The sequence below is a fragment of the Perognathus longimembris genome, chromosome 2 (genome assembly GCF_023159225.1).
Source record: "Perognathus longimembris pacificus isolate PPM17 chromosome 2, ASM2315922v1, whole genome shotgun sequence".
In the NCBI taxonomy this organism is placed as follows: domain Eukaryota; kingdom Metazoa; phylum Chordata; class Mammalia; order Rodentia; family Heteromyidae; genus Perognathus; species Perognathus longimembris.
Window position 1 is genome coordinate 115,474,818 of NC_063162.1, and position 25,434 is coordinate 115,500,251.

Below are 25,434 nucleotides of genomic sequence, written 5' to 3' on the forward strand. Positions count from 1 at the left end.
CTCAGCACAGTGGCCTGCGAGATCATGTGTAATCTGATGCCTATATCTTATCCTTTCATTTGTAGGAAGCACCTTCTATTCTGCCATTCATGTACTTGTGTTCATTTCTAGCCACAATTCCTATAGTAGGGTGGTTATAGTCAAACTGGGTTTGATCTATAGCTCTCCCATATAATTGTTGTGTGATCTTGAGAAACTGCATTCTGTTTTCTCAGCACGATTCTGGAAATAACAATAATACTTCATTAAAATTGTCTGCGTTTAATTGATATGGTGCTCTATAATGCATATGTTGACATATGGTAAGTGTTATATGCTTGTTAAATTAAAATGTTTTGCCATGTCTAAGTATTTGATAGATCCCAAAGACGTCTTAGCATCTTGCAGAATCTCTAACAACTTTCTTTCAAAATGTTTATTTCTGAAAGTTAGTTACATAGTCTGTGTGTGTGTGTGTGTGTGTGTGTGTGTGTGTGTGTGTTAAGACTATTGCAAATACAAAAAACTTTATATGCCCACCTTTCTTCCTTCTGAAGAAAAAAGTATGGGTTTTCTCAGAAGTTATAAATTTTAAGCTTCAAGATGCAGGGAGTATTAGACCTATAGGATGAGGCTGGAATTGGCTGGTGTGTTCGTTCCAGTACTGGAAGAGTTAAGAGAAGTGCAGAGAATGTTTGCCTTTGGAGGCTCATAAGCAGGTATTTCAATCTACACTACACAGAGTAGATTTCCACTTTCTGGTACTTAGACTCTAGAAAGAAAGAATTGGATGTTCAGTGCTTCATGCATATTACTGTAGTAAGAACTTAAGACAAATTGATCCTATTCTTTCAAGATATCATCCCTATAAAAACGTGTACTTGGCTTTTATAGTCTATAGTTAGTTCAAGCATATCCCAAATGCTATCATCTCTCAGGTACTTGTTCATATTTTCCACTTGTATATTCCAGGACCCTTATAACTTTCTTGTCTTTAATTCATTTAAAATTCTTGGAAACTGCCTTTTGATACTAGCTGCCTATATAGGCTAGAATATAGTGCTGGCATTTGAAGTAAGAACATTTATAATTTTGTTCTAGAAGATTGCCTTTTTCAGGGGCTGGGGATATAGCCTAGTGGCAAGAGTGCCTGCCTCGGATACACGAGGCCCTAGGTTCGATTCCCCAGCACCACATATACAGAAAACGGCCAGAAGTGGCGCTGTGGCTCAAGTGCCAGAGTGCTAGCCTTGAGCGGGAAGAAGCCAGGGACAGTGCTCAGGCCCTGAGTCCAAGGCCCAGGACTGGCAAAAAAAAAAAAAAAATATATTGCCTTTTTCAATAGTGTCTATTAGAATATAGTTAGCAACTAAATTACTTTAAAATAGCCTCTTTATTAAAAATTGGAAATGAGTGAGTCATCAATATAGAAACATTTGAAAAATAATAAAAGCAGTTGATGTATGAAACTTGACAGAGAAATTAGTCTTGTAATCATATTATTTTTGAATCCTTGATTTCTCTGATCTACTTTTTCTCTAGGTTAGCCTGTTCTGTAAGTAGTAAAGATACGTGTCTGTCCTGTCGGCAGTAGCCTATAATTTTGAGGTAGTATTATTGGAATATGTGACTACTTTTGTTTTAATTATTTCACATGTTCTCCTTTCAGTTTCTAAAGGCATGTTAATAGGTAAATTCATGGCTGTCATATTTATGTCATTTTTATGTTATTGAAACATTAACTTGATAAGCAGTTTTGTATTTTTATCCTTTACAGTGTTGCATGTAGATCTTTCTTTCTCTATTAGACATCATTTTAGACCTACTGAGATAAAATATTTCATGTTATTGTTCTTTTACATTTGCTTTATTTATAAAACACAGGTTATAGATCTTGCCTGAGTATTACTCTCGGTTGTTATAACAGGTTGTTAGAAGTACTCAGATTTATTGTTTAATGAACTAGGGTTTATAGGCTAATACTGCAAATTCTGTTTAATAATTTGGTAGGAACATTAGTGGTGGGTACCCATTTCACTAAGTGCAATCACTTGGTAGACTGTATATAGAGGGTGGCATTTATCTAAATTTATATTTTAACATGTCTTCTTTTTTTTTTTTCAGTTGTTTTTATTTCAGTTGCTGCGAGGGCTGTCTTACATCCACCAGCGTTATATTTTGCACAGAGACCTGAAGCCACAGAACCTTCTGATCAGTGACACGGGGGAGTTAAAGCTGGCAGATTTTGGTAGGAAAGCAGTTAATTACCAGTCTATTTTGTCACACTGTGAGAATGCCAGGCAGATGGTAGCACTGAAATTGTCTAGGTGCACTTCTTCTGTCATCATAGATCGTGGTAAAACAATATTTCTGGATACATTATTGTTTACCTTTTCTAACACAATATATAATAATTTTTGAGATTTTATAAATAAAGATGCTAGGAGACTTTCTTAAAGATGAGGAGCAGAAATTATCTCAAGACACATTATCAAAGGAAAATCAGTAAAATTTTTGGCATAATGTCCTCAAGGAATTTTTTATTATGAAAATGTCAATCTCGTTCAAAAGCAGAATAGTATCCCTTCATATTATCTTGTCCAATGTTAACAAACTCAAAGTGAAACCTCTGGACACTTGTATACTATATCATATTCACTAGAGTTCCTTGCCCTAAAATTTTAATTACTGAGATAATCATGGGATAGTTTAACTTTTCTAGATTCACCATTGTTTCATTATAAATATGGAAAATTATTTGTACTTAAATGTAAGATCTTAGATAGGCCTATGATAAGTCATTCCTTCTTTAGAAGTTTTTCCTATTGGCCTGTTACATTGCATGCTTTTCTACAGACATGCCTGTGAGGATCCAGAAGGAGCAAAAACTGGCATCTCTTACTTCTTAGTATTCCTTTTCTTGAACAGGCTCTGTCCTGCCATCCCTCATGTTCAGACATCATTCCAGCACTAGTAGAATGGCAGCATGATGTGTTGACATCCATTGCCTCAATTATTATTATTTATTTTTTTATTTTTTGGCCAGTCCGGGCCTTGGACTCAGGGCCTGAGCACCATCCCTGGCTTCTTCCCGCTCAAGGCTAGCACTCTGCCACCTGAGCCACAGCGCCCCTTCTGGCCGTTTTCCATATATGTGGTGATGGGTAATCGAACTGAGAGCTTCATGTGTAGGAGGCAAGCCCTCTTGCCACTAGGCCATATTCCCAGCCCCTCAATTATTTTTAATACATATTCTGCTTAGAAATTTGCTTCATTAAGAATGAAATTAAAATATTACCCTTGGGACATCGTATGCCTGAATTTGAGATGTGGGCTTTCGTGGAAATACGATTATCTTCCCCAACTTGAGCCCTCAACAAATAAAAGCAGACAAGAAATGATTATTTCCCATTTCAAGGTTGGTAGATTGTTAAACGAATGCCTTTGGAATGAATGTACTCAGTTCAGCTTGTATATTATTCTCTTCCAGAAATTAACTAAAGCAAAAGTAATCATGATTCATGATATATTGCAAAAGTTTGTTGGTTTGTTTTCATCTACTAGGTTAAAAATAATTAAAGTCTGTATGTATGTGCTTTTTAAAGTGTTGCTTATTGACAAAATTGTCATCCAGATTATAGTAGGTGATTATAGGATAGAAAATGATAGGAGAGTAGGTGGGTGTGTGAGAGAGAGAGTTTGCAATTCCTCAATCTTAAGGTCATTACCTTTGCTGTCAATGTATTTTCGATTAATGAGTACCAGTAAATTTAGAAAGACTTTACTCTATAAAGGGTTTGTAATGATGAATTATAATTTGAACATATAATTGTATTCAATATCCTTGTATATTTATAAAAAAGTTTTTCATAAAAAAGAGTAAGAATAAGATTATATATATGTACTTTCTGAAGGTTATATTTAACTTTTATGGTGGTTTTTTTATGATAACAGCCAGTTAAATCGATCTTAAAAGAATCTCATGAATCTTTAAAACTGACATTTGATCATATCAGTTTGGAAACAAATTATATATCATAAAAAAGCATACTATTTATGAACATTTCTCATGTAAGAATATGTCATGAATGTTTATTTCATTAAATATGACAAAATAGTTTATTATCTTTAAGTAGTTGTACAAAGGAGTTTCCATTTAACAAAGCAGTTTATGAGTGTAATATATCTTGATGACTGTCACCCCTTCCATCATTCTCAACCAGCCCTGCCTGCCCCACCCCTTCCCTTACTCTTCTTTATTTTGTAGGATATAAAATGGATTCTTGACTGCCTTCTCTCCATCTTCTCTCCATTTTTTTATCACTTTCTCTTTGAAAAAAACACTTATAACACCATAGAGGTCCCCAATTTTGGACTCAGATTTGGTCTGTGTTTAGTCCTTTGTCAATGACTATTTTAGTCTGATTATTTATAACTATGCAAGTCTTGTACTGAAACTCTGTGTAGTAAATTCTACCAGTGCGACAATGCAAATATATTAGGGAAATTGATTGTTCAGCCCATGCTGCTCCATGGAGGGTTGTGCCCATCCACCTCCTCTCAGTGTCACGAACCAGTTCTCTAGCTTGGAATGCTGCTTGGCATCCATCCTGTGCACAGAGTGTAATGAGCAAGATGCATTTGCCAACTGACAGTTTCCTCCAATTAACTGTGCATTATTTTTGTCTTTTAATTTAAGACATGCAATTAACTGTGACTTATGTGTTTGGGCACGTGTGTGTCTGAGGTGAAGGAAACACACTAGAAACCGCAGAGAGGCTAAATAGTCAAAATAGGATGGTTCTAGGCAGAACAATTAGAAACACAAAGTCTTAATTCAGATTTGATATAGGAAAAGAAAGAGCTTTAGAAAACATTTCCTGGTCTTTCAATATTATAAATTTTTTATTAAAAGAAACAAATGTATTCTACATGTTTGTATCTCCCATGTTATTCCTTTATTAGAATGATAAATTAGAGTGTAATAACTAAAATTTATTAAGCCTATTCGTGCTTTAAAATATGCTCCTTTGTCTCCTCAAATAAGCAGGGTATAATCTTCTTTTTTTTGAGAGTGGCCTGAAATTCAAAGAGATTTAGAAGCTTGCCAAAGCTTGCTTGGTCATACAAAGATCTATTGCAAATACTTGAACCATACCCTCCAGTCTCAGGTGGCTCAGGCTTTTTAATTTTATTTCATTTCCTTTTAAAGCTGCACAATTCTCTAGTATTGGTCAATGTATGCATGCTGTTTTCTTCATATAAATTTTATGACAAAGATGTAAATACACTGCACTAATTATACTACTATCAATCAGTTGCACTAATGTAGAAATGTATCAAATATAAGAATATTTGTTTTACTAGCTCAGAAGTTAAAAGTGAGTTCAACCTTGACACTTGGCAGATTTTATCTCCTGACAAAGTAAACTTCACAATAGATGTAGAGAGTAGTATATTTATTTACATCAAGCAGAACTCTGAATTCTGGATGGTCAAAATGCTTTTAGCTATTTTTTCCTTAGAAACAAAGTCATATTCAAGCACTTAGCCAAGCTTTATTTTCAACACACATTTGGAATAAGTAAATTATACCTGATTTAGAATCACTGTGTCTTTTGTTTCCTATTGCAGAGTTTTGCTCGGCTTAGGTATGATAAAGTTGAATAGGGGATGATGCTCATTTGCTAAGTGAGGAGAAATATTTCAAGTCCTTTAGCCAGCTGAAATCGTCTCCCTCTTACTCAACTCCATGTATACTGTGGTGAAGCCAGACCCAAACTCATTCCCTTATCAGAGCCAAGTAAAAACTTGGCCTTTCCCTGTGCCTGCGATGCTCTCCCTCCTGCTTCTTATGCTGTATTTTCTCACCACAGGAGGAGAGCTCATGTCACCTTTCCCCAAATAGAACTTTTTCATTGCTGTCCATCACCCATCTTCACTTCAGGAGTAGCACTTCTGGTTCAATAGTTGTTCTTTTTTTTTGCCAGTCCTGGGCCTTGGACTCAGGGCCTGAGCACTGTCCCTGGCTTCTTCCCGCTCAAGGCTAGCACTCTGCCACTTGAGCCACAGCGCCGCTTCTGGCCGTTTTCTGTATATGTGGTGCTGGGGAATCGAACCTAGGGCCTCGTGTATCCGAGGCAGGCACTCTTGCCACTAGGCTATATCCCCAGCCCCTCAATAGTTATTCTATTCACTTTAAAATTTATTTTTCTTCCAGGTACATGATTATAAATTCTCAGAGTACAGAAACTTCATTTGTCTTACTCAGTGTTATATTTACCATGTCTAGACCTAAACAGTAGATGCTTACCACACAAGTGTTGCTCAGTAAATATTGATAATATGAATATAAAATATACATGACCAAACCAAGTCTTAGTCTAAAGACTAATACTTGAATTTCTGTTTTATTTGCCTTGGCAAACTAGCAATTTGCTGTCTTGTCCATGCACAATTTGCAGTCCTGTCTGTGCAGGTGGAATTGAGTTCAAGTTTTTCTGAGCCTGGGACTGCTTTGTGATTTTTGCACATAGGCCCTTTGCACCCTCTTGGTATTTAATGCATTTCTTACCTTAGTTTGCAGAAATAAACATCACTGAGTGTATGTAAATATACTGAAAAGATGCATAAGGCTTGAAGTTTACTCTTCAGACCTTAGTCATTTCCTAGTTGAACTGTTCTGAGCAAAGTCTATAAATACTGGAGTAGATACCAGTTTGTTATGTTCAGGAAGTGAATTATCTCTCCTGAGGCTTAACTACCTGTGGGGAGGAGGAAGAGAATTGAACAGATACTGTCTAAGGTCCTTTTACTGCTGGCCTTTTGTGTTGGACATTTCTGAAATTATTAGCCTGTTTTCTAATGACCAAGTATTTGCTGGTAGGTGAAATCTGTCCATTGAATCTATAATCAGTGCTATGCCATCCCTCCCTAGAATCTGGCTTTTGGTTCTGTTTTTGCAAATTCAAATAGATAGATGTCATACTTTTATCATATGCAATGAGAGCATATTAAAAGAAAATTGCTGAGAGTTACTTTAGGAAATGCATAATTCCATCAAGTACTTAAGCTTTATTTACAGTATAATAGCATGAAAGCCTAAATGTGTTTTTCTATTAAGTAAGATTAAAGCAAAATGGATGAATCCATGAAACTGCAGCTTCCTTCAGTTCATGCAAAATTATGCTGGTATCATTAGCATTTCCCTATTTTAAGGGTCACATTATAACCAGACAAAATGACAACTGGGTTGTTTATCCTTGAAAAAGAGAGACTGCAAATTTGTAATATAAACTTTTAAAAGTCTTGTCTTATTGTCTTTTCTAATGAAGAAGTTAAACAGCTTTGTATCTTTGAGTAAAGTTCCAGAAGTCTCTTTTGAAACTACCAGAGCCCTAAAACTTTACCTCCTTAATATTGATGGTTTGCTGTTCCAAGCTGTGCCTTGACTGAATTTTACAAAGGAAATTATTGTAAATTACAATTTAGATTAACTTCAAGAACACAACCAGCATAGTTTATTTGGTGTACATTCCTTAGAAATCATATAGAAAATAGTAGAGAACAGAGGGAAATATTTTTTCAAATGCAAAGTAAAGTCTTACTTATTTGGTAAATTTAGAATCTATAGGGCTGGGGGTATGGCCTAGTGGCAAGAGTGCCTGCCTCATATACATGAGGCCCTGGGTTCGATTCCCCAGCACCACATATACAGAAAATGGCCAGAAGGGGTGTTGTGGCTCAAGTGGCAGAGTGCTAGCCTTGAGCAAAAAGCCAGGGACAGCGCTCAGGCCCCGAGTCCAAGCCCCAGGACTGGCCAAAAAAAAAAAAAAAAAGAGTAGAATCTATAGCTAACGGCCTGTTGCTCCCAAAGAAACAATCAACTTAAAAAATTATTTACATGTAACATTTATCACTGGAGTTAAAAATGTAAGGTTAGTATGTCTGTTGTAACTTGTAGGCTCCTTCCTAGGACCCATGGGATTCAGATTTACTATATCTTTGTTATATTACATATTGTCTAATAACACAGTGTTTATTTTACCTAAAGAATCCTTTTGACATTGTAGCCCATAAATAGTTTTAATGCAAAGTTTAGAGAGTTGCATTTATGTAGATCTGAAAAGAAGAATATCTTTAGAATAATTGATGTCCCGATGTGAGATAACAGAAAGGGCTATTCCTCAACTCTAATTTTTCTAGTCATGTTTTAAAGTCTATCCAGTTCTTCAAGATTGCAAGTTGAATATCCTCCTCCTCCTCTTCCTCCTCCTCCTCCTCCCCCTCCTTCTCTACCTTTTCCTCTTCCTCTTCATTTGCCTTCTTTACTTTCCTCCCATTTTCCTTTTTTGTGTGTGATACTCAGGGCTTTGCTCTTGCTAGTTAGGTGCTCTGCCACCTGAACCATTCTTCCAACAATCTTCTTGGTTTTAGATTAATTTTATACATAGGGACCCCTCCCCCATATCCTCTAACCTGACTGAAATTCACTTACTTACTCCGTCATATACAGCTAGGACAACAGGCACACAACTCCACAAGGACTTACTTGTGGGTATGGTTGCAGCAAGAGGTTTCTCTCTCCATATAGTTATTATTAAAAACTAGTTTTTTGAAAGGAATATTGTTACTTAAAATTGTCTTATCCTTGTTCTTGAAATCACCCCTTAGTTTCATCATTTAAGTCCTGTTTGTTACCCTACTTATCCCTCCAAAAGGTTTTTGTTTTCTATTTAAGAAGAATCAGTGGTGGTGATGATAACCATGTTCTTCTAATTACATTTTTTTGTGTGTCTTCTGTTACCAAATTGTGGCCCAAACTTGTTAAAATACTAGATATTATTGGGATTTTCCTTTTGAATAAGCTTTATTTTTAAAGTACTTTTAAGTTCATAGCAGCATTGAGCAGGAACGTCCAGAATTTCTGTACGCTTCATTCCATATGAATGTAGCCTTCACCATTACCAACAACTAGCAGAAGAGTTTATTATAATTGATGAAGCTGTAGTGACACATCAGTATTACCCACCCACATTTATTACAGTAATATTCCCCTCATTGTAGCATCATTGAGAATTGTTTCACTGCCCTAAAATTTATCTAGATGAATTTTTAAAGCTTTAAGTGAAAAGATGGAAGAATACATATGAACTGCAACTAATATGAATCCATAAATCTATGTAACATCTCTGTTCAGTCAGTATAAAGCCGATTGACGCAATGTAGTAGACTGGGCTTGATTGCTGAAAATAGCAGCATCAAACTCCATGGAAATGAGGAAACTTCAAAGACTGTTACTTTAATTTCAGCCAAATCATGTGTGTGAGATAATGCAAGATCTTTAACTGCAGAGCACAGTGCTACAAATAGGAAAGATTCTCTTATTCTCCACTGTTGAGGAAAACCTTCTGGGCTGAGAAATTTCAATATGCTAAAATATTGTGGGCTTTTTTTCCACTATGCAGATTGAAAGAACAATTTCAGGCAGTAAATTAGATAAGTAATGTGGGTGTGAGTAGAAATATAGTCTGTATTAAGGAAGTCTGCATATGGGATGACTGGGAACTTAAGGGCAAAGCAAGATGGCCAGAGTAAAAGGATGGCAGATGGTGATAAGAAGAGTGGGAACTACACCATATACCTACTTGCTCAAAGGCAACAGAGATTAAACTTGAACATAAGTTGTGTTACATTGGTTGTGAAAGATTGTCAAGGGTTGTTTAGACGTGCTTAATGTCTCTTCTTCATTGATCATCCTCCATCTCCTGCTCTTTGTCTTCTAAGAAGCCAACCAGACAGCACAAATATGTATCAATATGCATGATTTATGCTAGGATCTTGGATGACAGCAAATGAATCATTGATGTGTGGTGAATGTGTTCTCTAGAATCATTACTGTAAGAAAAAATTCTAGGTGCTGTAGGAAATATGAGATATATTATAAATTCAGAAATTTAGACATCTAGTAAAAAACTTGTAGTTCTAGAGTCTTATTTTCACATTAATATTGTGAATTGAGTGTTGGTTTTGTTTATTCCTTTGCCCTCTAGATGTTTTCATAGAAAATTACATCTCAGTTCATACAGTTGACCCTTGTATCTTTGGGTTCCCCAGTTGAGGATTTATCCATTCTCAAATGAAAAAAAAAGGAATTAAAAATTGCATTTATTCTGAACTTTTATAGACTGTTCCCTAAACACACAGGATTTATATAACATTCACATTATATTATTATCATAAACCATGATTTAGAGTATAACTGAAGGTAGGCATAGATTATATGGAAATAGTATGTATTTTATAAAAGAAAATTTTATAAAAGAAAATGAACATCTTCAGATTTTGGTATCTGAGGGGATTCCTGGAATCCCTTTGGCATCAGTTAAAAAATGCTAGATGAGAATGCACTCTAGAATGAATACTACTGCTGTTCAGTATTACTGTTGGTGGTCTCTAAAGTGTAAATCTTGCTTACAAGTATTACTTGTCTGTTGTCAAGTATCATAGAAATAAATGTGAGATGACATTGATTTTTAGAAGTATTTAGTGGCTCACTGTTCTCTAAGACTGAAATTTGTTTAGACGAAAATAATGTCAAGGACTATTACAATTTGTTTTTATAGGACTTTGGGGCAACTTATTTCTCAGACTTGTTAGAGTTCATTTGGCTAGTCTATCACCATCAAAAAGATCTCTCTGTCTCTCTCTCTGAGAGAGAGAGAGAGAGAGAGAGAGAGAGGCCTACATTAGGAAGACATTTGAATCCTTTTTTCTTGTCCTGAGGCTTTAACTCTTGGCCTAGGTGCTGTCCCTGAGTTTCTTTTTGCTCAAGGCTAGTGCTCTATCACTTGAGCCACAGCATCACTTCCTCTTCCATCTTTTTCTGAGTAGTTTATTGGAGGTAACAGTCTCACAGACTTTCCTGTTTGTGGGCTGCCTTCAAACTGCAATCCTCAGATCTCAGCTTCCTGAGTAGCCAGGATTACAGGCATGAGCCCCCAGTGCCTGGAAATATTTGAATTCTTTAATTAAAAGTGGACAGATTGGGGCTGGGAATATGGCCTAGTGGCAAGAGTGTTTGCCTCGTATACATGAGGCCCTGGGTTCGATTCCTCAGCACCACATATACAGAAAATGGCCAGAAGTGGCGCTATGGCTCAAGTGGCAGAGTGCTAGCCTTGAGCAAAAAGAAGCCAGGGACAGTAGTGCTCAGGCCCTGAGTTCATGGCCTAGGACTGGCCAAAAAAAAAAAAAAGTGGACAGATTGTCACAATGAAGACTTTGAGAACAGTGATTGATTATAGATTCTTTAGCAAATAATTAATTGTTATTAATAATTATTAATTAATAATTAATAAGTGATTTATGTATTCTTCATTCCAGAGAAAAGTCAGTACCTTACCACTTGCTCAGCCCTGAATAGGGAAAGCAAACTGTATCATTTAAATTTTGAGACTTGTTTATTTGATCTTTTATGTGAGTGACATTTCTGTGATCTGCTTTTTGGGTATCTGAGCTGAAACAAAGAACAAGTGTTTTGTCTGGTGCAAAATGGAGAAGTTAGTACCTAAGAGTATTCTTACTTTGGATTATAGATATCAACATTTGGAATCATTCTACTTACTGAATCTTAGAAAATATTCATCTTCAGCATTTGACCCAAGATCACTTACAGAATATGAAATTAACTCAAACTTGTTATTTCTGATAGTCATAATAACAGCCCTTTACTATATATAAAGTTCTTTCTTAGCTCTTTTAATTTTATTCTCACAGTCCTGTAAAATAGTCTATACAAATCTTATTACCTATTTTTAAAGAACACCTTATAATATTCAACTTGATCAGAATAATCAATATTTGAACATGAACAATGTGTGCTTAGTCTTTAGGCTAGAAGCTAATTCATCTGAATATAATATTGTAAAATCATTTCATTTACATTTTAAAAATAACAGCAAGAATCTTCAAATAGCTCTCCTTTGTATTGTTAGTACTGATCTTTTAAATACACTCTAGATAAATGTTATAAGCCAGCACTTTATTAATTAAAAAGCTATAGATGAGTTCTTTGTTCTTTGTTCTCTCAGTATTTTTTTTTTTTTTTTTTTTTTGCCAGTCCTGGGCCTTGGACTCAGGGCCTGAGCACTGTCCCTGGCTTCTTTTTGCTCAAGGCCAGCACTCTGCCACTTGAGCCACAGCGCCACTTCTGGCCATTTTCTACATATGTGGTGCTGCGGAATTGAATCCAGGGCTTCATGTATATGAGGCAAGCACTCTTGCCACTAGGCCATATTCTCAGCCCTCCCTCTCAGTATTTACATTTAGACCAAAGACTGGTATCAATAATACTGAAATTAAGCCATAGTATCAGTTAACTTAAAAATTGTGCTTAACCTCGCTGTACATCAGTTTGACAATAAATTTTTTTTTAAATTCACTTAAGTAGGGAAATTTTGGTGGAAATTTTGAAAATTTCTTTGAATAACTAAAGAAATGTCAGAATAAACATGACTAATTTTAGGTGATCCAGCTCTAAAGGGCTATCTGCATATTAGAAACTATAAAAACTATAACTGAAGGCTTATCTATAAAACAGAAGCACAAAGTTGAAGTCCATAAAACATTCAAGTATGTGCCAACTTTCCCTTTTATTTCCAAAGATGTCAAATTCCTAGACATCAAGACAATATTTACTAAACAAAAACTAAAGTCAAAACTTTTAAAATTACTGGTTTCAAGAAGCAGCTGGGTGGGAAGCTGCTTAGACCAGGAGGGCAGAGCCACAGTTCCAGGAGGAAAACCAGACATATGCCAGAGACTGGACAGTGAGTAAGACTTCTTGTTGAATTGTTACCCTCGCTAAGCACTGATGCTCACACCTGTAATCCTAGGTACTCAGGAGGCTGAGATCTAGAGGATCACAGTTCAAAGTTAGCACCCATGTCTCCTGTCTGTAATCCTTGCTAGTCAAGAGTCTGAGGTCCAGAGGATTGTGATTTGAAGCCAGCCTAGGCAGGAAAGTTCAACGAACCACAAAAATGCCAGAAGTGGAGCTGTGGCTCAAGTGGCGGAGTGCCAGCCTTGAGCAGAAAAGCTCAGGGACAGCACGCAGGCCCTGGATTCAAGCCCTAGGACTAGTACCAATAAAAGTAAAAAATAAATACTTCCTTAAAAATTTTTAAATAACAAGACAATATATGGAATAAGGCGCTCAAGGTCCTTTCTTTCACACAACTGTGTAATCTAGCTTTGCTTATTTTAAAAAATCATGCTTTGTATAGAGAGATAAAAGCCTAGAATTGATTATAGACACATTTGAAGTGAACCTTCTTCCTTGATTGACTTTTTACAAAGAGTAAATTTCTTCTGATGAGTTAGGTGATTGTTTCCTTCTTGATCACATTTCATGTCTGGTTTTGAGCCAGCTTTCGATTTTGGTGTGGGACATAATTTTAGGGAATGCTATGTCAGCTTTGTCTTGCTGTGTCACAAATTATCACAAATCAGTGTTCTTAAACAGCATTTACTAATATCTCACAGTTTCTATGGGTTAAAAATCTAGGCATAGCTTCTCTGGGGGTCTCTGGTTCAGGGTCTCTCACAAGGCTGCAGTTAATCAGCCAGGCCTTTTGCAGGCTCAACTGTGGAACCATTAGTTCTTTGAGACTATTTGACCATGGGTTTTTGGCTTCCAACTAGCTATTGCAATACTACCATTAGTCCCTAGTATGAGACTTGAAAAGGGCCTACTTTTTGCTTGGGAGATCTGGAAGAGAGGAGTTTGAATCTTTTCAGAGAATCAGTAGAGTTTAGTGAAATTTCTGAGACAAGAGTGGCCCTATATATATGTGAAGTTTACATAATGGTGCTATTTTATTCTCTTCTAGTAACATATCAAAAACATGAGCAGTGTGGCTATGAACAGAAATGATGATGGCTATGTGAGCAGCAAAGTAAGAGTAGATTGCATGGTGGCAACAGCAACAGATAACAACAGGTTGTTTTTTTTTAATTATTACTGTTTATTTATCCCTAGTCTCTTTCCAAAATGGCTATAAAACAGCTGTTGATTTGAGGTCTGCTGTTTGTGTTGTTGTTTGTTTGTTTTTTCCAATTTATCCTGCAAGTTGTGCTAGGAAGATTTGTTTCCATCTACCAATGGCCGCTCCTTCAGGGTGGTCTTCGAATTTCCCCTCACTGCCAGGCATCTGGAAAGCCAGTTGGAATGTATAGAGCCATAGGTCCAAGGCTGTGGCACAGGAGGGTTTCGGCTCACACTTCTTTGGCATCTAATTAGCTGGAACTTACTGCCAGTAAGGTAGTACCTGGGCCAGAACCAAGTCCTGCTGAGATACAGCCCTGGAACTGTGGCAGAGCCCTGAGCCAGATGCCTGTAATTGTCCAGTTTGCTACATACACGCCAGTTGGCAGATACATGGAAGCCAACACTGTGAGAATGTGGCCTGATTTTCTTCAGCAATACTCAGAGTTAGAAGGCTGACAGTGAAAGTTAGGAATTATCACATTCTCCATAACTTTTTCCTTTGAGCTGGAGATAGATGCAAAAAGGTAAAACAAAATATTCTAAAAAGGAGTAGGAACAGCATTTGTTCTAACTTTGTCACTACCAAGCTGATTGAATTTGAACTAGTCAGTCACCCAGATGGATAGTTTTGTTTTCTGTAAATTAAAAACAAAAGACTTTTTTCCTCTCCTAGTGATCTTTACATACTATAGTTTAATATATTCAAATGTCTCTTTCAAATCTCTGTTGTGTTTTTCATTTTCTGCTAGAGGTATGTAAAATTTTATCAATTTTTTAGACAAAGTCCATGAAAGATGAAAGAAAGTAAACAAATATGGGACTTTCAGATTTATTTGAAATAAGTTTTTTTTTTAATGGTCTTAGTGCACTTTGTGCTGCTATAGCAGAATACTAGGGACAGTGTAATTTATGAAAAACAAACTTACTGCTTCATAGCTCTGGAGTCTTGAAAGTCCAGCATTTAGCAATAGCTTTTTTTTTCTGCCTCATCCCATGATTGAAGATAGAATGGCCATGTCTGTATGTATATATGTAAGAGAGAGGGACACACCCATGCGCGCGCACACACACACACACACACATACACATACACACACACGGGGGCTGGAGGCTTTCTTGCTTTCTTTTCATAATGAACCTACTTCTACAATAATAACATTAGTCTATTCATGAGAACAGAGCCCTCCTGCCCTAGTCATCTTTAAGGATACTCCCTCTTAGTACTGTTACAGTGCATTTAAATTTCAACATGGTCGTTGAGTTGAGACAAATACTAGCATTCATAATTACATTTATTCAATAGATAATGTTTTCAGGGCATTTGCTTTGGTCAGTTGTGTGGCTTGAAGTTAGGGCTGTCTTTGAGCCTTTTTTTTCTCAAGGCAGGCCTTTGAGTGGAGACACAGCTCCACTTCTGGTTTCAGGTCGTTAATTGGAGATCAGAGTCTCGTAGCCTTTCTTGCACCAGGCTGGCTTTGAACCACGATCCTCAGATATCAACCTCCTTAGTATCTAGGAATACAGGTGTGAGTGACTAGTGTCTGGATCAGAAAGCATTTTTAAAAGTAAGTAATGGCAAGACAAAGGACAAAGGGTGAACCAGTTGCAACAGTGATATTCACAAGACAATAGGTTGGAAAAAAAACTGTACAACTTGGGGTGGGATGTGGGGGATGGAAAGTGGGAGAAAAATGAGGAAGGGGGTAACAAATTTGACAATAAATGTACTCACTACCTTACATATGTACCTACACTACCTTAACAATATTAAATTTTTAAAAAGACACAAGAAAAAATAAAGATACAAAAAGATAGAAAAAGTAAATAAGAACTGAAGATATGGAAACAACCCAGATGCCCTACAATAGATGAGTAGATCCAAAAAAAATGGTACTTATACACAATGGAATTTTATACAGCCATTAGAAAGAATAAAATAATATTATTTTCAGGAAAATGGATGGAACTAGAACAAATAATGTTAAGTGAGGTAACAACATCAGAGAGATAAATGGCACATGTTCTCTCTGATATGTGGAAATTAGATCTAATAGTCACTGGGTTATGATCAATTTTACAGGATTTTAAATAGACACCATGAGATCGAAAGATAATCTTAGGAGAAAAACACAAAAAAGTGATGCCTATGTGCCTCTTTATATTTTTTATAAAATAATATATATGTATACCAAAATGAATTCCAAGATACGGAAATAAGAGTTCTCTCTCAGTTTTAAATATTAAGTTTTGATGACTCAGTATTTTCTTTATGTACAATATATTCAAATGTATAGCTTCTGGAGGGTGAAGAAGGTACAGAATTTAAGGACAAAAGGGTAAAACTGCAGCAGTGGAGCTCACTGGACACTAATACACCTCATAGATGGAGACAGGTGCAGGGATAAGGAGGGGGCTGACAGAGAGTGAGGGAAGAGAAGATACTGTACGAAGGAAATGTACTCATTACCTGATTCATGTAATCCCTCTGTATATTATCTTTAAATAGCAATAAAATAATAATGAAAAACAGTAAGGAGATCATAAAAAAGTAAATAAGGGATATAGCAAATGCCTGTAATCCTAGCTACTCAGGATACTGAGATCTGAAAGTAGAGGTTTGAAACCAGCCCAAGGAAGGAAAGTCTGTGAGACTTTTATCTCTAATTCATCACCAAAAACATGGAAGTGGAGCTTTGACTCAAGTGGTAGATCATTAATCTTGAGTGAAAATCTCAGGGACTGTGTCAAGGCTGTGAGTTCAAGCCCTAGGCCCAGCACACAAAAAAATAGTAAATAAGGCAAAAATCTTTCATTGCTATATCAAACCTAGTTTCTTACTACTTGCATAATCAAATTTTAACACACTGCCATCATCTCAAAAGTATCAGAATTACCTCTAGCAGACTAGAGTTTAGTTTTCATTTTAGCTAAAATTAGTTTGGAAAAATTAGGATCACAAAGAATAAAATACTGCTTCAAAAACAAAATAAGCTGGGCATTAGTGGCTCATGCCTATAATTCTAGCTGCTCAGGAACCTGAGATCTGAGGATTACAATTCACAGCCAACTTGAGCAGGAAATTCCTTGAGAATCTTTTCTCCAATTTGCCACTGAAAAGTTGCAAGTGGAGGTGTGGCTCAAGTGGTAGAGTGCCACCTTTGAGCAGAAAAGCAAAAAGACAGCACCAAGACAGCAGGTATTTAATTAATCCCTGTTTAGATCTTTGCAATTTAGTTGTTCTTGTTAATATCCAGTAAGCTTAGAGTAACATGTTTTATTTAGTAGGAAGTCAAAGGAATATACTGGTAAGTAATTCATTACACATTACTTGTTAATTATATATGTATTTATTTACTATACATTATTTTTAAAGTTATACTTTCTGAAAGTGTGATATTTATAATATATATTTTCAAAGTACAATAAATTAATGTTGTCTAATTTTCATGACAGTAGCAAAGAGATAATGAAAAGCATAGTTTGAATTTATATTTGCATTAAGCTAAAATTTATAGTCTTTGGTTTTTTTGTTTGGGGGATTTTTGGGAAGGAAGATTCTGGGGTTTGAACTCAGAGACTCATACTCTCTTAGCTTGCATTTTCAGCTGACCCTATACTGCTTGAACTAAGCCTGCAGCCCTGTTTTGTTTTGGGTTTTTTTGCTAGTTATATTAGAGATAGTCTAATGGACTTTTAGGCTTGGACTATGTGTGGACTTAGTCCTCTAGTTCCCAACCTCCTAACTAGCTTGGATTATAGGCATGAGCCACTAGTGTCCAGCTTGAATGATAGATTCTAAGCCAGCCTCAGGATATGTGGTCTTTGTCACTGGAATCTCTCTTCTCCAATTTGCCAATGTCACAATGTTCATTGCCACACAATTATGAGGTTAAAATAAGTTCTCTAGTAAAACCTCAACCTAAATATATTCCTTTACACATAACCAAGTAAGAGTTTTGTCATAAAAATGGGCCTAATTTCATCATTTACTTTTTACTACATCTAGTCATCTGTGATATTACGATGATAATATTGAAAAATGGTTGTATTATAAAGTATTTTTCCAATTATCTTAGGTGGTTTTTCTTTTAACTTGAATTAGTATGTCATTAATAATAAAAATTGTATGATTTAGAGAAAATAATAAACAGTATAAAAGGTACTTTCAGTTATTTAATTATTATTTAATCATTTAATTAAATTATGTAATTATTAGTGTGTAAAACACTATTAATAAAGCCTGTCATAGATTTAGAGTAACTTATGCCCACTTATGTTTTTGACATAATCATCATGAGTTCAGGATTTATTAATACATATTCATTAAATTTCCTATTAGATATGTATTTCAAGTATAGGTTCCTTCCTTCCTTCCTGCCCTCCCTCCTTCCCTCCCTCCTTCTCTCCCTCCCTCCTCCTTTTCCTCCCTCCCTCCCTCCCTCCTTTTTTTTTTTTTTTTTTTTTGCCAGTCCTGGGGCTGAACTCAGGGCCTGGGTGCTGTCCCTGAGCCACTTTGTGCTCCCGGCTAGCACTCTACCACTTGAGCCACAGTACCACTTCCAGCCTGTTCTGAGTGGTTTCTTGGAGATAAGAGTCTCACAGATTTTTTGGCCTTTGCTGTCTTTGAACTGCAATCCTCAGATCTCAGCCTCCTGATTTGCTAGGATTACAAGCGTGAACCACTGTCACCCGGCCCCCTTTTCATTTCTGTAGTGAAATATTTAATAAAGGCAATAATAAAAATAGATAGAAAGGTATGGAGCATTTTATGATTCTAGCACTAAGTTTTGGCTTGAAGAAAGTTTGAAGTGTCTTCTACATTGTAAGATTTCAATTAAAGCTTTATTAGAGAAAATAAGGGCTTTGGATAAACTATTTGTACTGACAAGATGGGCATATTTAAAGTCTACTTAACAGATTCGGAAGTAGGACATGTGCCTCAAATGTTAAGTTTCTGTGAGTAACTCTTAAAAGATAAGACAGCTGTCTAGTATAGCACAAATTGAGTTTATGGTGTATTGCTGACAGCTCTTTTAAAACCATAGCAGTCTTCTGGGAACATGCTGGGTCCTCTAAACTTAGCATGTTTGTTGACAAGTGAGGAGGCAGGGATTGTCAGGGTGCTGATTGTGAATTTGAACTTCTCAGAATCTATACTCTTACAATCATTAGTCCTTGCTTTTATTGAGAGCAGTATCTGGACATAAAAATGCAACATTCATGACTTTTCTATAGTTACTTGGCCAGTTTTGAAACTTTCTTCTTCTTAGAGAAATCTGTTTTAAGTTTTATGCCCCTTTAAGGCAGATTTAAAACAAGAGCAACAAAATACATCATCAATGCTTGATGATTCATACTGTTCTTGCAAGCTAGCTAAACTGACTATTATGCAGACAAGCCTGAGCTTTAGAAGACAACTTGGATATACCCCTGCTGATAGTTAAATAATGGTTTATTTCAGCTTCTTCCACCCAACCATTAACTCACTATGCCAGCCACCAGTTTCCCTGCCATTCCAGGAAAGCCTATCATTTACAACCAATGATGACTATTTTAGGACCATATCATAAAGAAATATGGCTGGGGTTTTAGAGGTGATAGGTTGCTGAGATTGTGTAGGGCTAGATGAGGAATTATTTGACTTTTTCTCTTTTAAAAACATTTTTCCAATAAGTGACTTGCACACACACAATAATAGACATTTCAAAGAATGTAAAATGATAGGACAGTGAAAAATCGTTTTCCTACTATTTCTTGATTCTTTCTACCTCCCCCATATAAGTCTTTTGTTTATTTTTCTAGAGGCAAAATCTGCATGCATACCCACATACTTTGACACAAATAGTCCATAATATACCTTCATCATTTACTTTGCTATTCCCTTAGCAACATATTACTGTTGTTTAGTATTTATGAATTTATTGGGTCTGTCCACATTTTATATATGTACCATAAGTTATTTGGCTAGTCTTTTCCTGGAGCACTAGACTGTTTTAGTCTTTTGCTACAAACAATATCACAGTGAATCTCCACGCACTTAAGTCTTTATGTGTATAAACATACAGATAAACACCTGACACTCTCTGACATTTCTGAAGCATAACTAGTAATTTCTAAATGGAGTTCACTCAGTGTACCTGTTATATATGCATTGGACCTGGAGGACATTCAAGAATTGAACACAGCCTCCTTTCTTCTTTATTTTTTTTCAAATTTTTATTATCAAACTGATGTACAGAGACGTTACATTTTCATACGTTAGGCATTGGATACATTTCTTGTACTGTTTGTTATGTTGTGCCTCATATCGCCCTTCACCCTCCCCCTTTCCCTTTCCCCCCCTGAGGTGTTCAGTTCACTTACACCAAACAGTTTTGCAAGTATTGCTTTTGTAGTTGTTTGTCTTTTTTTACCCTGTGTCTCTAAATTTTGGTATTCCCTTTCAATTTCCTAGTTCCAATAACAGTATACACGGTTTCCAATATACTCAGATAAGATTACAGAGATAGTGTAGGTACAACCACAGGAAGGTGATACAAGAACATCATCAATAATAGAAGCTACAGATACACATGGGACGTTGAAAGTAGTTACAACTGTGATATAACAATCGTTTCCATAACATGGAGTTCATTTCACTTAGCATCATCTTATGTGTTCATAAGGGTATAGCTATTGGGCCTTGTGATGCTCTGCTATGACTTGCCTAAACCTGTACCAATTATTCCCAATAAGGGAGACCATAGAGTCCATGTTTCTTTGGGTCTGGCTCACTTCACTTAGTATAATTTTTTCCAGGTCCTTCCATTTCCTTACAAATGGGACAATGTCATAAAATTCCATTGTGTATATGTACCACATTTTCCTGATCCATTCGTCTACTGAGGGGCATCTGGGTTGGATCCAGATTCTCGCTATGACAAATTGTGCTGCGATGAACATTGTTGTGCTGGTGGCATTACTGTGATTTTGTTTGTGGGCTTTTGGATAGATACCCAAAAGTGGAGCTGCTGGGTCATAGAGGAGTTCTATATTGAGCCTTCTGAGGAATCTCCATATTGCTTGCCAGAGTGGCTGAACCAGTTTACATTCCCACCAACAATGAAGTAGGGTTCCCTTTTGGCCACATCCCCTCCAACAATTGTTATTGTTAGTTTTCTTGATATAGGACATTCTTACTGGGGTAAGATGGAATCTCAATGTTGTTTTGATTTGCATTCCTTTTATGGCCAGTGATGTAGAGCATTTTTTCATGTCTCTTGGCCATTCTCATTTCCTCATCAGAGAAGTCTCTTTGTAAATCTTTATCCCACTTGATGAGGGGGCTATTGGTTCTTTGCGGTTTTGTTTTGGAAGAAGGTAATTTTTTTAGTTCTGCATATATTTTACATATGAGGCCTTTGTCTGTTGAATGGCCAGTAAAGATCTTCTCCCAGTCTGTGGGCTTTCTGTTTGTCTTGCGAGCTATGTCATTTGCCGTGCAGAAGCTCTACAGATTGATGCAGTCCCATTTGTCCAACCTTTCTTTGATTTGTAGCCTTTCTGGGTCTTTGTTAAGGAAGTTCCATCCCGCGCCAAGGAGCCCAAGTGCCAAGGAGCCCAAGTGTTTCTCCTACTCCTTCCTTTAGTGTTTTCAGGGTGTCTGTTTTGATTTTGCGGTCTTTAATCCATTTGGAATTGATTTGGGTGCAGGGTGATATATAAGGATCTAGTTTTAGTTTGTTGCATGTGTTGAACCAGTTTTGCCAGTACCATTTGTTAAAAGGCTATCTTTCTTCCATACTATTGTTTTAGCTCCTTTATCAAAGATTAAGTAGGCATAGTTCTGTGGGTTCATTTCTGGGTCTTCAATTCTGTTCCATTGGTCTTCAGGCCTGTTTCGGTGCCAATACCAAGCTGTTTTTATTACTATAGCTTTATAATACAGCTTGAGTTGGGTATTGTAATTCCTCCAGCACTGTTCTTTATGCTTAGGATTGTTTTTGCACTTCTAGGTCTTTTATTGTTCCATATGAATTTCTGGGTTGCTACCTCTATTGCCTTTGGCAATATTGCCATTTTGATTATATTAATCCTCCCAATCCAGGAGCATGGGAGGTTTTTCCATTTCTGTAGTTCTGACTTAATTTCATTTTTCAAGCTTTTAAAGTTCTCATCAAAGAGGTCTTTCACTTCTTTGGTTAAGGTTATTCCTAGGTATTTTATGTTTTTTGGGGCTATTGCAAAAGGAGTTGCTTTCCTGATTTCAGCCTCGGTCTTCGGGACTTTAGCATAGAGAAAGGCCGTTGATTTTTGAAGGTTTATTTTATATCCTGCAACTTTGCCAAAGTTTTGGATCAGCTCTAGTAGCTTGAGGGTAGAGTCTATGGGATTCTTTAGGTATAGGATCATGTCATCTGCGAAGAGAGAAAGTTTAACTTCATCTTTTCCTATTTGGATCCCCTTTATATTTTCTTCTTGCCTAATTGCTCTGGCTAGGAATTCTAGTACTATGTTGAAGAGCAGGGGAGAGAGTCGACATCCCTGCCTTGTTCCTGATTTTAAAGGGAATGGCTTTAGTTTTTCACCATTTAGAGTTATGCTTGCTGTTGGTTTGTCATAAACTGCCTTGATTATATTCAGGAATGTTCCCTGGAATCCCAGTTTTTCCAGGGCTTTTAGTATAAATGGGTGCTGTATTTTATCAAACACTTTTTCCGCATCCAGTGATAAAACCTTGTGGTTCTTTACCTTGCTCTGGTTGATGTGGTGGATTACATTAATTGACTTGCGTATATTAAACCAACTTTGCATCCCTGGGATGAATTCAGTTTGATCCTGGTGTATCATTTTTTTCATGACCTGTTGAAGTCGATTGGCCAGAATTTTGTTGAGAATTTTTGCGTCTGTGTTCATCAGGGAAATCGGTCTGTAGGTCTCTATCCGTGATGAGTCCCTGCCTGGTTTTGGGATGAGGGTTATACTGGCTTTGTAGAATGAGTCTGGTAGTGAACGTTCTCTTTCAATTTCATTGAAGAGTTTGAGAAATATTGGTGTGAGTTCTGTTTTGAAGGCCTTGTAGAATTCTGCAGTGAATCCGTCTGGACCTGGGCTTTTCTTGGTGAGAGATCACGTATTGCCGTTTCTGTTTCAGTAGTGGATATGGGTTTGTTTAGAAGGTTTAAATCTTCATGTTTAAGTTTGGGGATATGAATTTTTTCTAGGAAATCATCCATTTCTTCCAAGGTCTCGAATTTGTTGGCCTAAGGTTTGCAAAATAGTCCCTTACTGTGTTCTGAATTTCAGTTGTTTCTGTGGTGATGTTACCTGTTTCATCTCTGATCTTGTTTACTTGAGTGTGCTGCCTTCATTTTTTGTCAGGTTTGCCAGGGGTCTGTCTATCTTGTTGATTTTTTCAAAGAACCAACTCTTTGTTTTTTTTTATTCTTTCGATGGTTTTTTCGTCTCTAATTGATTTAATTCTGATTTGATTTTAATTATTTGCTTCCATCTATTGACTTGGGGTTTGGCTTGTTGTTCCCTCTAAAGGAAATTAGGTGCTTCCTTAAATTATTGAGTTGCTGTTTCTCCAGTTTGTTGATGTATGTACTCAGAGATATAAATTTTCCTCTGAGTACTGCCTTTGCTGTGTCCCAAAGGAGCTGGTACTTTGTGTCTTCATCTTGGTTGAATTCCATAAACGTTTGAATTTCCGTTTTAATTTCTTCAATGACCCACTGATGGTTCAGCAGTGTGTTGTTTAGTCTCCATGAATTGTAGGATTTTCTGTGGTGGCTGTTTGAGTTGAGCTCTAATTTTATTCCATTGTGGTCTATTTTGGAGAATGTTCCATGTGCTGCAGAGAAGAATGTGTATTCTGTTGTTGCTGGGTGGAATAGTCTGTAGATGTCGGTTAAGTCTAGTTGGTCTATGCAAGTATTAAGTTCTTTGGTTTCTTTGTTCAGTTTTTGGCGTGTTGATCTGTCCAGAGGTGATAGTGGAGTGTTAAAGTCCCCAACTATCAATGTGTTTGTGTCTATGAGTGTTTTTAGAGTCAGTAGTGTTTGTTTGATGAAGTTGGGTGCTCCTGCATTTGGTGTGTAGATATTTAAAATGGTTATATCTTCCTGTAGGAGAGATGCCTTTACTAGTATGTAGTAGCCTTCTTTGTCTCTTCTTACCTTTTTTAATTTGAAGTCAATTTTGTCTGATACTTGGATTGCAACTCGAGCCTGCTTATGGGGGCCATTTGCTTGATAGATTTGATTCCAGGCTTTCACTTTTAGAAGATGTTTACTTTTCTGGACAGCTGTGTCTCTTGGAGGCAGCAGAAAGATGGATCTTGATTTTTGATCCAACTTATGAACCTATGTCGTTTGATTGGACAATTAAGTCCATTAATGTTGAGAGTTAGGATTGATAGATGATTGTTTGTTCCTTTCATTATCACTATCTTGTTAAAAGCTGTGTCTTCCCATTTCTTGATCTGATGTTTACTATTTAGGGTTCATTTCTCTGTCTGTATTGGGATCTTGATTATTTTCCCAGTATAGTACATCTTTGAGGATTTTATGTAAAGCTGGTTTGGTGGAGATATATTGTTTCAGTTTTTCCTTACTGTGGAAGACTTTTATTTGACCTTTGGCCATGAATGAGAGTTTGGCTGGGTACAGAGTTCTTGGTTGGTAGTTATTTTTATTTAGTGTTTGGTATACTTAATTCCAGGCTCTCCTTGCTCTCATGGTCTTTGCTGAGAAGTCTGGGGTAATTCTGATTGCTTTTCCTTTATATGTGATTGTTTTCTTCTCCCTAACAGCTTTAAGGATTCTTTCCTTGGACTCTACTGATCCTGTGCTGATCACAATGTGTTAGTGGGATGTCCTATTCTGGTCTGGTCGATTTGGGGTTCTAAATGTGTCTTGTATCTGTATAGGCCTATCCTTCTGGATATTTGGGAAGTTCTCAGCTAATATTCTGTTAAATAGATTGCCGATCCCATTAACCTCTTCTCCAAGTTTTCCTCAATACCTATTATCCTTAAATTGGGCTTCCTGATCGTGTCTTGAATCTCCTGTAGTGATCTGTTTTGTTGATTGGACTGGATTTATATTGATTTTTGATCTTTCTCCATAGAATCTAAGGAATCTTCAGCTCCTGAGATTTGATCCTCTGCTTCAGTTAGTCGGGACTGTAGGCTAGCTACTTGATTTCGAATCTCTTTTCCTTCTGACTGGTCTTTCCTGATGATTTCCATGTCATTTCTTAGGTCTTGTATGGACTTTTTTACTTCATTAACTTCATTACTTTGGTTTTGAGTGGTATCTCTCAAATATTTAAGCTGGGTAGCTAAGCTATCTTTTCATTTGACTCTTGAAATTCATTCACAGCCTCCTTTCTTAACTAGGTTTAGGCCACTCCAGTTACCA

At 36.6% G+C, this 25,434-nt stretch overlaps 1 protein-coding gene across 5 annotated transcripts in view; it reads left to right on the forward strand.

Annotated features, from left to right (window-relative positions):
• The window catches only part of Cdk14 (cyclin dependent kinase 14), a 511,316-nt gene that overhangs the window by 260,577 nt on the left and 225,305 nt on the right, over positions 1 to 25,434 (forward strand). For all 5 annotated transcript variants that reach the window (XM_048339985.1, XM_048339984.1, XM_048339983.1 and 2 more), the window contains one exon: positions 2,104 to 2,227. In XM_048339985.1, coding sequence (XP_048195942.1) covers positions 2,104 to 2,227 — 124 coding nt within the window. The remainder of the gene's footprint in view (positions 1 to 2,103; positions 2,228 to 25,434) is intronic.